The 14003-nt window shown below is 36.7% G+C and overlaps 3 protein-coding genes across 9 annotated transcripts in view; 2 read left to right on the top strand and 1 right to left on the bottom strand.

The window, feature by feature from the left end:
- LOC119078357 (adenylate cyclase type 2) overlaps positions 1–14003 on the top strand; it is a 71970-nt gene that overhangs the window by 37903 nt on the left and 20064 nt on the right. For all 5 annotated transcript variants that reach the window (XM_037185860.1, XM_037185859.1, XM_037185858.1 and 2 more), the window contains exons 3-9: positions 5387–5511; positions 6537–6734; positions 9170–9298; positions 9499–9693; positions 9928–10143; positions 10202–10329; positions 13223–13381. In XM_037185860.1, the coding sequence (XP_037041755.1) occupies positions 5387–5511; positions 6537–6734; positions 9170–9298; positions 9499–9693; positions 9928–10143; positions 10202–10329; positions 13223–13381 (1150 nt within the window). The remainder of the gene's footprint in view (positions 1–5386; positions 5512–6536; positions 6735–9169; positions 9299–9498; positions 9694–9927; positions 10144–10201; positions 10330–13222; positions 13382–14003) is intronic.
- On the top strand, positions 431–2300 carry LOC119078360 (THAP domain-containing protein 2-like). Of its 2 annotated transcripts, XM_037185864.1 has the most exons (3): positions 431–885; positions 948–1306; positions 1367–2300. In XM_037185864.1, exons 1-3 carry the CDS (start codon positions 687–689, stop codon positions 2237–2239), a joined length of 1431 nt encoding a protein of 476 aa, XP_037041759.1. In that variant the 5' UTR covers positions 431–686; the 3' UTR covers positions 2240–2300. The 2 variants fall into 2 exon arrangements, with proteins under 2 accessions (XP_037041759.1, XP_037041760.1); XM_037185865.1 differs by having other exon boundaries at positions 948–1406.
- On the bottom strand, positions 2187–4719 carry LOC119078358. 2 transcript variants are annotated; one of them, XM_037185862.1, is made up of 6 exons: positions 4510–4719; positions 4259–4456; positions 4074–4202; positions 3564–4015; positions 3327–3500; positions 2187–3059 (listed from the first exon to the last, which is right to left on the bottom strand). In XM_037185862.1, the coding sequence occupies exons 1-6, from the start codon at positions 4596–4598 to the stop codon at positions 2311–2313; spliced, it is 1791 nt and encodes a 596-aa protein (XP_037041757.1). In that variant the 5' UTR covers positions 4599–4719; the 3' UTR covers positions 2187–2310. The 2 variants fall into 2 exon arrangements, with proteins under 2 accessions (XP_037041757.1, XP_037041758.1); XM_037185863.1 differs by having other exon boundaries at positions 2195–3500; positions 4510–4714.

Raw genomic sequence — 14003 nt, 5'->3', positions numbered from 1 at the left:
CTGATTACAAAATTAACTTACTTTGTTTCCATGAACCAGCTGGTCTAACAGCTGAATCAAAACAATGCACAAAATTGAAAGTCCGCCACTGTATGGTAGTTACCCCCTTTAGTAAATTACTAATAGTAATGTTGCCCTCGATACGATTACCGTCGCCTATTAAAAGTAACTTTGAATTATTATTCAAACCGCCAATCTGAATAGTTTCATTTAAAATTCGTTCAGCCCACAATGGACTTCCATTAGATTAAAATAACTAAATTACCGTTATTCACTTTCAAAGTAATTTTAACCAGCATTTGGTTTTCCATTAACACGACCAGACCCAATCAACAAATGTGTCAACAACAAAAAAACAGCTAAACAAAATATCGATTAGCAATGTAACTTTCAACTTCAATGGGTTGTGATTTTCGCCATCTTTTTTTTTTAATGTGCTCAACTTTTGCTAGGCGGCGCAAGTAGTAACTCTATGACAGATTTTATTTGGTGCATAAAATTTCATGGCGTGATTCAGTTTCAAGCTCTAAATTGTTTGTTTTTCGAAACTTTTATTTTTGAAAAGTTTTTAAAAATCAAAATTAATAACGAAAAAAGTGCACAAACAAGTATTTGTGAAATTAAATCACAAAATTACTAAATCCGTGACGTAAACAGTCCAAACACAAACCAAACAGTCTACCGAAATGCCTAGAAATTGTTGTGTCCCCCAATGTTCTAATGTATTCAAGAAAGGAAGTGGGCTTAAATGCCATGAATTTCCAAAAGACGTGAAAAGAAAATCGAAATGGATTAACGCCATCAAAATTGGTCGCCGGCCTTCTTCAAGAATGGTAGTTTGTGGAGAGCATTTTGACGCGAGCGACTATTTCACATCTCAGTCTAGTACGATCCGATAACTTGAAGTCATTTATGTCCATTTATTGACTGATTGATTGTTATTTAAGGAATTAGTCAGCTCTTAAAAGCAAAAGCATTTCCACATCTTAAGCTGCCGACCACTACATTGCAACGATTAAGTGCACCGAAGAAAGAAAGACGTGTATTGAAACGCCAAGTCGTTGACCGTGTTGACCAAGTTGATGATATTCCGATGGAATATTCCGAAGTGGAAATGGAACAGGAACTGCAGATGAATGAGGAATGCTGCCAAACAAGTGAACTGGAATTCGAAGATAAATTCTGCCAAACAACGGAACTGGAATTCGAAGATAAATTCTGCCAAACAACGGAACTGGAATTCGAAGATAAATTCTGCCAAACAACGCAATGCCGACGTGCTGACGTTGATACTCAAACACCAAAGGTAGATTCACCACACGAATTTTAATGGTTTTGTATTATTTAGTGACTTTTTTGTACAAAGATCAGCACAGAAACGCATGCCACCCAGACATTCACTCAAAGACTCATCGATTTCCAATCATTGAGCGACAACGACATTAAGTATTTGACCGGTTTGGATCGGCCACGTTTCGAAGTGGTGTTTCAAATGTTGGAAAAGTTTAATCCAATCAGCGACAACAACAAATTTTGCAGACGTGAGGCTTTGGTATTGATGCTGTTCAAAATTCGTCATAATTTGGACTACAAGATGATGGAATTCATATTCAAAGTCAACAGGCAAGATATTTCAGCCAATTTTAAAGAGGTCACAGAGAAACTTTACGATGTTTTGCGTCAAGTGAATATTTGGGATACATCATACATTAACTGTCAGTGCTACCGATGCATATTAGATTGCACTGAAATATTTGTGGTCCGAGTCGAAGATCCCAATACCCATCAACTGACATTCTCATCTTACAAACATCGGCCAACTTTCAAAGTGTTAGTCTCTTGCGATGAACGAGGAGCAGTCAATTTCATTTCCGATTTGTTTGTCGGATCGATTTCAGACAGAGAAATCATTATCAAAAGTGGCATTCTCGAAAAACTAAAACGCGGTGACTCTATTCTTGCGGATAGAGGGTTCGACATAAGCGATTTAGTAGAAACCAAAGGCGTCACTCTGAACATACCTCCTTTTTTGAAAGGAAGAAAGCAGTTTAGCCATTACGAGGTTATGAAAACAAGAATCATTGCGAATCGAAGAATTTTGATTGAGAACGTAAATGGTCGAGCAAAAAAAAATAAAATTTTAGTCGATCCGATGCCTGAATGCCTTTGGCCGCTTGCTAATAAAATTGTTTACATCTGTTTCAGTTTGATTAATCTCTACAATCCGCTCGCAAAGTAAATGATCAATTTTTGTGAAGATTTGTTTAAGTTGAAAATAAAGTCACATCTACGGTTCTGAACAAATTTTTTTTATTGATTTTCATTTTTCAACTTGTAATAGAATGGACAAAATACGTTTTCGTAGTAAAAGGAAATAGTTTTCAAATATTGACCCACTAGCTCCACATCATACTCTATGGGCTGAATGAAAATACCCTTGGTTGTCCAGACAACAAAGTCACATTTATATATTTTGGTTACGTACATTTGAAGTTGAACTTGTGTGTAATAAGGATGGCTCACCTTCAACGCTTCATCTACTAAGAAATGAGCATCTTGAGGTCGGTCAAATCTATTGACATATGGACATTTGATCTCGACAATAATCGACTTAGAGTTATTGATACCGTCAGGCGTAGCTGAAAGATAGTTTAGTTCACTATCAACGAAAATCCCGCAATTAGAAAATTCTTCTCCAATCACAGTAGAATACGCCTTCAATGCTGCGCTTTCATTTTTGATACCCCATGCTATGGCATCGGATCTAATCTTTTTGGGAAGAATATGTTGTTTCAGAAAACCGGTGACATACTTTCCAGTTCGGCAAGTTCGGATGACTTGGTGTGCAATCGAAGCTGTTATCCGTGTGTGTCTTACCGTTTCCCAGTACTTATTGTGGACTCTAGTTTTTTTTTCAATTATCACTCGTTCCTCATCCGAAGTTTTGTTTACTTGATTCAGCATTAACGCTTCTAGTCGAATGCGAGTATATTGGTGATCGTTGAAATATGCCGGCAGCCTACACTCTCTGTGATGAATCAACGGTGTTCGAATATTCGCTGCAGAAGTTGATTGAATTGATCGTATAATTAGTCGAGTGGATCCCGAAAAGATCTAACGAATACTATTTACATGGACGGGACGTAAACATTCCTCAAGTGTCATGCTAACGAGATCACGACACGAAAATGACTCCTCACCGACTCGTATTCACAAAGTTGACTTTGACTTCTCACAGAAACGTATTCACACAGACCGGAACATAAAAACATTCACATTCACATAGAATTTTTCTTTATTCAGGTCGTGAACACTATAACCTTTACCTTGAATTATTGAGTTGAAAAAAAAGTTAGTTATCGCTTCAGAAGCTTCGTATTGTTTGCTCGGAACATTCATCAGCTTGTCCACCGTTATAGCTTCCAGCTGACGACCTTTCTGACGAGGCATATGCCACTGTTGTAGCTGACTCGTACACGCACCATTTTGCTTCACTCGACCTTCAAGGAAATTCATAAGTAATCCGGAATTTTAAATTTTGAAAAAACTGTTCAGTAATGTACCTGTTACAGCGAAGTACTCCACACCATATAGAACAGCACCAACGTGTTTGCAAGAAGCATTTTTTCCAGATCCCGCTGGACATTCACAATTTGCTTTGATGACGGTCCTCTCTTTGCAATTCAAGTGAACCCGAACAGCGTAGTCAGTACTTTTTTTAGTTTCGGCGCTGCACACTGAACTTATGAAGACATCGTTATCCTTAGCGACAAAAGAAATGTTTTTCAGGAACTCGCATAGAAAAAGTTTCCTTCCTTTGTCGTGGCCCTTCGTTGATAAACGCTCAGAAAAGTAGTAGGCTATAACAGATGGAGTTAACCACTCCAGAATTTTCGAATCCAGATTTTCTAACGGTTGAGACTTCATGTTCGTCGGAAAATTTTCTTTGTCCTCTTCGATTACGTTAATCTCGAACAACGGTCGAGTGACATTGTTCTCTTGCCAATTCTTCACCCTAAAGAAATGAATTGTTTCAAAGAACCTTTCACGTTTAACACAGTTTTACTGTTTACCTCTCTTGGAGAACAGATTTGTTGCCAGAAACTTTTGCACCCATAGCACGTAGCTGATTTTTGAGACCATCAACTGTGGTCTTACCGGCGATATTCATCACGGACGGTTCATTTTGAATAGTCTTCAACCTGCACATAATTTAATGTCGGGAATAGCCTTCGGAGAAAAAAATTCACACGTTTACCGCTTTCTCGTAACAGATTCGTGGACCGGGACAATCTTGACTTGATCACTGACTGGGCTTTTGACAGCACTAACCGTCGTTCCTTTATCGGTTAAATTTGGCAATGGCAATGATCTTAGGCCATCGATTGTGGTAGTTTCACCGGCAACGGTGATCACGGACGGTGTAGTAGCATTTTTCTGTTGAGCATTGTTTAACCTGCACACACTTTCATGTTCATCAAAGCTTTATGTAAATAATTCACAAAATACCGTTCTAGTAATACCGATTTGGTACCTGACACTTTCTCACCCAGGTCTTTCAATTGTTTTTTCAATTGCGCGACTGTTATTTTTTCCATTTTAAATTCAAATTAAATTAAAACAACCACGAAACTAAACAAACACCATACTGGAAGCACTTTTTATCATAGAGTTACTACTAGCGCCGCCGCTGTCAACGGAAAGTACGTGTAGTTCCATCACGACCCATTTAGTTCCGAAAATAATCTGCACAACGGTGACTAAAATGTAATTTATCACACATGTTGCTCCCAGCCAAGTACCACTAATCGCTCTCAATTTCATAGTTTCATCGAGTAATTTTCGGAAATGATTGTATCAAATTGATCGAAAACAGCAAATCCAAAACGCTCGATCCAAACCGCCACGCCAAACTCATTAAAAGTTTTTCCATTAAATAATCCCACATTTATATTCCACACATTTGACTGAGATACACGACATTTTCCGGCATTCTCTCTCCGATTATAACCAATATTTTTCTTTTCTTTTATTTTGAATAAAAGCTTTAGTTGTACGGGTATATTTCCAGGTGAAATACAGTATAAAACATATTGATGACAAAATGTGGTAACCCTCCGTTTCTATTATAAACTTTGTGAAAAGGGATAATGTTTATTTCCGTTTTCCGTTTATTAGGTCATGAACAGTATTGATTAACGAAAAAGGGTATGGTACATTGACGGTATACGTATAATATTTACGAAATTAACACTTTGTATACGTGAATGGGTAGCAATTTGTTTGGTTCTTACTATATATAATCAACAAGTCTCATATTTTCCATACATGCTACACTAAGTACACACAGCCAATAAATAAAACCTCAAATCTTCCTATGTTTCAGCCGAAAATTCGCAGTTGGATGATTTATATACCAGCTACCGACAGCGGCTGAGAAAATCACTTTTCATCTCTGGATTGACCACCGCTTTTGTGGCTTTTGTAATTTCAGCAACATTTCAGCAAAAGGTGAGTTAATTCTTTTTTACCCTTCGTCCTTCTAAATTGGACGTCTGAGCTGTGACCTGTGAGCGATACTGTAGTTAACGCTGTTTTGTAGATTTAAGGAATTGTAAGATAATCTGCAACAATTTTGATCCAATTCTGTCTTTTCATTTCACATGCGTTCCACATGCGTTCCACATTACGTAACGTTGATATCGTTTGTGGAATGAATAGCGAAATTGGATTGAAATGGTTGGATCTTAATTCTATGGTTATTAGAGAAATTGTTAAAATACTGGAAATTCTTGAAAATTTGGGAAATTTTTCGAAAGCATCGAAAAATATGGAAATTAGGGAAAGCATTTCCCAAATATAGTCCCAACTATAATAGACACTCCACAACTCTGCCATTCATCAGATAAAACGTTGTCTGTTAAAGTGGAACTTCATATTACCACCAACGCCATGCTGACACATTTTAAAATTTTTTTGTCCTTCATTTGTCTTGTATGTTAAAGGTTTATCAGCACGGTTATTTCAGAGAATGACATTCTTGAATTTTTTCTCACTATTCGTGCTATGTTGAACCTTTACAACAGCACCAGTCGTGTTATAGGGGTCAGGTGTTTTAGACGACACGCAACCACCATGAATTTATTTTAATTTTCATACATCGGGTGGAGGTGTTAAATTTAAATCTCAATTGTCATTAGCTTGTACATTATACACATGTTATGTCGAGGGGAAATATGCTTTGGCCAATGAAAAGAAAAATGTGAAAAATTTCAATACTCCCTTTGACGCGAGACAATAGTCGTTTATCATCCTGTTTAGCCTCATATTTCACTCTTCATGTTATCTTATATCATTGACCCAACATTTCTTTATGTGATGTTTCCCCTCGTGTTCAAAAAATATTGAAAATTCATTGTACCGCACACTCGTTGAGTACAGTGTGCAACGCACGCTGTGCATTCAATTATTCGTTTTACTAATTAAAAATTGTGAATTTCATGTTTTTTTACATGAATTTTTAATGTTACCAACAGACATTTGTTGATTGGATGCTGGTGATTTTCGCTATTCTGGTCATATGCGGAGTATTATTAGCAGTTCAATTTCCGGTTGTTATAAGCTCGCCGGTAGCTGCGTTGGCATTTTCAATTTTAACCACAGCATCACTTGGTACGGTGGCTACCATCGTTGGAGGTACATTCGCGCCGTTGTCAATGTTTGCGCTGATATTGGTGAGTATGTAAATTGTTGATTGATAACGATAGGATAAGTAGCTCGAGTGGGAAGGGAACGCTTAAGTTGTCGTTAGGACTGTTTTATGAGTCGATAGAAGTCTTACAAAAATCTACTACTTCATAAGTTTAGACGCAAGTGTGAAAAGTATCGTACACATAAGTTGTCGATGGACTAGTATTATGAGTTGAGAAAAACCTTACAAAAATCTACTACTTCATTTGTAAGTTCAATTCATTTTAGCGATTAATTTTGTTATACAGAGTGAGTCCTCGACAGATGTCATCATTCATTTTTGACGTCGCTGCCTGTCAGCAACAGATGATATAGCCGCCAGATATTTGGTTTTAAAAAGTTGCGACAATGTGTAAACCACATTGCAGGCAAGAGCAAGAGTTCTTGAACAAATTATTTTATCATCTGAATCCACCCCTTCAACCCTTCAGTGAATTAATATTTTTAACTTTTGGTACATCCAAGTTTTCCAAAATTTTCTTTACGTTTTCAACGACTGAAGCAAAATCTGACAATCGACGGTTTAAAACGAACTCTTAAAAAGATTAAAACGATGTGAATCGAAAAGGCAGAATATCTTTTAAGCTGAAACCGCTTTAAGTGGAATTTACATTGCCTGGATGAACTCCAACACAATAATGTTCGCTAACATTTATATAAATGAAAAGTTAAGGCAAATTTGGGTTATTTAACTAGCTCTATTCAAAATGTCTTCTCTTTAATAATTTTTCTGATCCATGACTGAATACCGACGCTATACCTGCTATGTCATTTAATATGTGATGTGAAATTTCATCAAAAGACAAATTGAATTGAATCGTCGTAAAATAACTTTAACTTACCGTATACACATTGCCACATCCATCGTCGTCGTGTCTTCCTTCTGAATGGGAAATGTGACTGGTAAATTTTCTTCCTACGTTTGTTTAACTTTGAAGTGAAATAAAATGCACAACAGCACAAGTTTATGTACATTCCGGGAACACATCTATACACAAATGTGCCTTGTTGCTGGTGTACATGTATATTAAACTTCTCAGTTCCATATGGTAAATGTAACAATACACCCAAGTACTTCCACTGCTATGTTTGCTCAATTTCAATAACAAACTTTTCGTGAATTCATTCTTTCGGAACGAAGCTAAGTGAATGTAGCAAAACGAGCAGAACTGTGTGCAAGGATTAATTCGAAATAAAAAAGTGGAAATAAAAATGAAATTAATGCGGTTGGCTCAACATGTGGATGTCGGAAAAAAGGCGGACTACTAAAATGTAATAAAACGGTAACTTTAAGTCCGAAAGCTTTCCTTTGAAATTTCAGAAAAATAAAACCACAGCACAGGCAACATTGATTGCACAGTTTATTGTCATCATTCACTGGGAGGTGCGGGACAACAGGAAAAGTAGGAATGCAGTTTTGCTTGCTTCATTGACAATAGCTACTGTTGTACAAACCCGATTTTCTTAAAAATAAAATTGTTTATTTCGTCTCGTGAAACTAGATAAACTAGTGAAAAACAGGCAAAACACATTTTTTTGCTTGCTTTGTAGCCAATAGCTACTGAAACTGAAATATTTTCGTCTGTACCTTTCATTTGACATATCGCACACGATTTTCGAACGAAAACATTTATAGATATGGAAAAACTAGTAAAAACACACTGTTTTCCTCGCTTTCTCCCCTTATAACTACTGATCTCGATTTTCCTAAAATTTAAATATTCGGATTCGTCTCGTCAATTCCTTTTATTTGATGTATCGCACTGTTTTCCGACGGGTAACAGGCAAATACGCCGACTGTTTTGAGAGACAACATAAAAAAATAATAATGAGTTTTCCGTTTTTTACCTATGTTTTGCGTATAAACAGCGACAAAAGTTTGGAGTCAAGTTCCCTGAAGAGTGTTTTTGTTTAACTAGTTTTTGCAACATATCTCTCAATGTTTTCTCTCAAAAATGGTGTGCGATGTGTCAAATAAAAGGTACTGACGAGACGAAACAAAATATTGACCTTTCCCGCACCTCAATGAACACAAACGTGGGTGGAAAGATATGTATGTGCTTTCCTTCGAAGTCGTTCCACCACGATTTATAAAGAAATTTCATTTCGCCCTGACCTTTCAGACATGTTGAAAATCGTCTACAGGTGTGACCTGTGTCTTGTTATGGTGTAATGGCTCTGCCATGATTTTTTTTTTCGTTAAATTTAAAATGAAAACAACTGGCAAGAAGAAAAACATTTCTTTTTCTGAAGAAAATGAACTCGATTTATGTCATTTCGGCTTGATGGGAAAATTATCTTCGGTAATGTGGTTGTCATGCCGATGACTTTGTTACCAAGGACTTTACGTGCATTAGTTTCTAGGTCACAATTTTCCTTTGTAAATTTAGCTTCTCTAATTGATTTTCTATTTTCGCAGGGCGTTCATACGATGCTACCAATATCATGGCCTGTCTCCGTTGTCTTAGCTGTGCTGCTATCGATAATCCATTTAAGTTATCGGATAGCATTCAATTTCAATGCGTTTCCAACTCTATTTATGGAACAGGTAAATGCAATACTCAGAACTCATAACACACCAGACGTGCCACTTTTCTTAGAGTGTTCCTTTTGCGTTCACATTCTAATAAAATGGCACATCTACACACCAAGTCATATATGGTTGCAAATGAAACAATTGCACAATGAACTTAATTACAAGCCACAATTCCGGCATAATAAACAAAATGAACAAAAAAAACATTTTAGCTTATCGCTGAGGAGCTTTTGTTGGCAACAGCCAGTGTATCTGGATTGTATTATCGCATTATGTCAGATGCGGCGCATAATCGTACTATTATGGGAACACGTACAGGCATTGAACAAAGAGTCAAATTAGAATGCGAACGTGAACAACAGGAGCAGTTATTGTTGAGTGTGATACCTGCGTACATAGCGGCTGAGGTAAAAGCATTTAATGAATTTGTTGCTAACACGATTTAGGAACTAAGACCAGTGATGGATTTCGAAAGCTCTTTCTCACATGAGAAGATTTTCGATGAAATCGAATGGAATTGAATTGAGCTAAATGCCATTACACCGTTAATGGATCTACTAATAATATTGAAGTTGTACCGTACCTTCAGTACCATTAGTGGTAAAATCTTCGATAATAATCATTGAACGTTTCTCTCAAAGGTCAAACGCTCCATCATGATTAAAATGGCCGATGCATGTCAGCGTGCTGGCGGACAACAGACACGATTCCACGAAATGCACGTTCAACGGCACAACAACGTGTCCATTTTATATGCAGACATTGTGAACTTTACGCCACTGTCCGAACAACTTACCGCCAGTGATTTGGTGAAGACGCTCAACGAATTATTTGGTCGATTCGATCAGATAGCTCAGGTATATAGTCGAGATGGGTGGACCGTTGAATGTAGTTGAGATAAATGGTTCGTTCCAGGAAAATCAATGTTTGCGCATCAAAATTCTGGGAGATTGTTATTATTGTGTGTCGGGTCTACCAATTTCGAGACCACAACATGCAGAGAATTGTGTCAACATGGGATTGCAAATGATCGAGGCTATACGGTAATTTTTTATTTTTTACCTACTTCAGTCAGAGAAATGAGGACAGATGGCGCTGAGACGATCTATTGGTTGGGCGGAAGCAGCGCCATCTGATGTCATTTCTCTAACTTCCGTAGATTTCATATGAAAGTTAAAAGCAAAAAAGGTGGTGCAAAGGTATAGGGAAAGTCTCAGTTACGCCGTTTATTGAAGCTCCTCCCATTTTTATGGAAAAAAAATGCGAAATTTTCCCAGTACGGACTACTATATGTCATCTGTTAACGACAGCGACGCCTAGGTGGAGAGCTCTATCTAATGTGGTCTTTTATAACCAACGTCATAGTTAAAGAAATGAAGTAATAGATCTCGTATGAAAACGTTTGGGTAAAGAAGAAGTAACAGATTCGATAGATTTGATACTGTAAACGTTTGTTATTAGGTGGATATGCAATGTAAAATGTACAATTTTTGTTTCTGAGTAAAATGACAACATAGCCAATGTCAGCAGTTTATTAAATCTTTAAATTCTCTAGACCAACGGTCACAATTTCTTTAGAATGGGCATAAATGCGATGTAAATCCTGAAATCTTTTACATGGAAAAGGGGAGGTTCTGATTTTGTGCTCGCTTGGCGAACTAAAAGTAGAAGGAAAATCCGGTACTCCACAAGAGTGCAAGTTTAGTGTTCAAAGAACTCCAGCAAGTCACTGCAACATCTCCAGTTCAGATATTCCAAGATAAAAACGCCACACCAAAACTACTTTCAAAAATTCTATCAACTCGAGCAGAAAAAATTTACAGTGAACGACATCTCAAATGTCTCACTGTCAAATTTTTCTGAGAATTTTATTGTGTCATTGCAAATTCACAATGCCATTCTCTGAAAAAAATGACAGTGAGACATTTGAGATGTCGTTCACTGTACAATTACTCAAATGAGTATTTAAGAAGGTTAGGGACCGTCGTTGTCTTTAGGGGCCATTCACAAATTACGCACGCACCAAATTCGAAATTTCAGACCGCCCCTCCCCCCTTGCACGCGAGAATGTATGGAGAACATTTCAAAAATGTATGAAGCGTACGTTTTTGTCAAACCCCACCTCCCCCCTTAAGAGCGTGCGTAATTTGTGAATGGCCCCTTACGAGAAATTTACGACATCAGATAAGACAGAATGACATTTGTATTTGATCACATGCAAATACTGTAAATTATAATTCCAATTTTTATGCGTTACGTGAAGTAATGTGGTTGATAGGTGGAGTTAAACTTTTGCTCTTAAATTGCATCAACTTGTTATACAGAACATCTTACTTTTACGTAACAAAGAGCAACGAAACGTTGCCTATAAACTTTTATCGCAGCAGAAATAAAAAATGAAACAGAAAAATATAATCTAAAAAGTACGGCAGCAATGTCTTTACCACCGTAAATCATAAGCACTGAGAAATGAAAATTTTATTTGTCTCTGATGTTGAGGTGTTATGTTATACCACGAATGAAATATGCTCTTTATTTTGAGATGATGTTTCAATCTAGGAAAATAAAATAAATAAGAAAAAATGTTGTATGCTGCGCTGTCGCAACAAAAAGCTATTACGACTTTGATGTTGAATTCGCGCTTGTTTAGACCAATCATACAATGTAATTCGTCTTAAGCGTTTGCTTAATAATAGTAACCTATCTGTGTTGTGGTAGAAATGATTGAAAATGGATACGAGGGTGCGGGTGGCGTTTGGGGGAGGAACAATACACCCAAGTAGATCCATTTTTCATCGCATTCCCATGAATACGTAACACTGTTTCACTCAACAAAGCAAAACACATTTTGACAGCATGAAATAATGTCTTATTTATCTCCTCAAGGAAACACTGCGTTGAGTAAAGTATTTTTGTCTTTAAAAACTTATGATCTCGAATCTTTACATCCATTCAAAACTGGAAGACGATTATACATATAGAAGCTTTCAAGCTTTAGCAGGTATATCAGCAATCAAATCTATTACTTCTTTTGAACAAAAAAACGAGATTTCATTTGAAATCTTTTACTACATTTCATTTAATATGAATTTCGCTATACATAAAGTGACATTAGTCATAAGGTATAGTCGTTTATTTTTATCGATACTGTTGATAACAGATGAATGGGACAGCGATTTTCAGGATTTCTGCTTCATTTATCAGACCTATACTATTTAAAACGAAGAATCGGAATCTTGAAGAGTTGTTGATCAAATCTTAGAACCGCCCGTTGAAAATAATAAAAGCTTCCTTTCCCATCTAAGAGTTGAAATTTTCCCTATTCCATTCAACTCGCAAAGAAATCAGTCTGAAAGCTTTCAAGTTAAACGAAAACTGAAAGTAATGTTGTGCAGTTGAACAACCACTCTCTATACAGTATACAATTAACAACTTTCAAAAGAACTACTTTCTATTAAACTTCAACTTACCCATCAGCGGGAGTGCTTTCCCTTTAATGGACTGAACATTCCACATTAAGGGAAAGCACACAATAAAAATGCACCACAATGACTGTGGTACTATTAATAAAATTGAACAAGTACAAGCTAGAGAAACGCTTTGCCTCAGGATAAATAGCGTCCTATATAAATCGTATAACCGTCACAATGAGTATTGAATCGATCAATTTTATGGCAAAGTGCTATAATGTATGTGATAGTATCACACCACATTGATGGCAATCGTACGGTATTAGTGTGTATCACCCACATACCGAATTGATTTGGTAGAACTTCAATGACAGTAATTTAACTCATTCGAAATGAGATGTCTTCCCCGTTTTCATTGACTTAGATTGGATAGAAAGGGGATGTTTGTACAAGCGACAAAGTTTGCGTTTAGCTTGTAAAGTTGGAATTGCTTAAACATTTATTTAAAATACGATTTTTACATTAGATTTGTACGAATGGCAACTGGTTTCAATGTTGACATGAGAATTGGTATACACAGCGGAAATGTTTTATGTGGTGTGCTGGGTCTACGAAAATGGCAATTCGATGTGTGGAGCGACGATGTTACACTTGCAAATCATATGGAAAGCGGAGGTGTGGCTGGGTGAGTAGTTTTGTATACTAAGTTCTTGCATCCCGTTAAATAAATAATAAATAAACCGGACGGTTGTGCACTTATGTTTGCATAGTATGACATTTCTTCGGTAAATCAAAACAAACGTGTCGTAAACATCCGCGTTGCTCTCGTCACCTTTTAAATATTTTAGTTTCAATTCCGTTTGGTGACCACAAACACACAAACTGAACTTTTATCCTTTGGTAGCCGTTTCATACTACATGCATTACAGATATTGTTACCGTAAACAATGTATAATATGAATGCTAACGCTGACAACGACGAAAATAGAAGTGGGTGGGTCTTGAATGGGCAACGATATGAAGAGAAAAATTCTGAGATTTTTTTTGAAATTAATCAGTACTGCATCCAATGAAACGAAAGGTCGCGTCATATTGGAGTAAATATTTGCTAGAGTAACACTGTGATATGTTTGTAGTAATTATTGGACAAGTACTGAACATAATTGGTTTGTGAATTACTCCTTCGTTCCTAGTTCCTATTGCATTCCTCTTTCGAATAGAGTAATTTCCTTGTCTTTACGATGAAGACCAACTCTACTCTTCTGTGGTACCCTAAATTAGAAGGGAATCATCAGAAGTAAAGACGA

This window comes from Bradysia coprophila, unplaced genomic scaffold (assembly GCF_014529535.1).
Source record: "Bradysia coprophila strain Holo2 unplaced genomic scaffold, BU_Bcop_v1 contig_248, whole genome shotgun sequence".
Classification (NCBI taxonomy): domain Eukaryota; kingdom Metazoa; phylum Arthropoda; class Insecta; order Diptera; family Sciaridae; genus Bradysia; species Bradysia coprophila.
The sequence above is the reverse complement of the archived record's forward strand: the minus strand, read 5'-3'. Positions and strand labels throughout refer to the sequence as shown.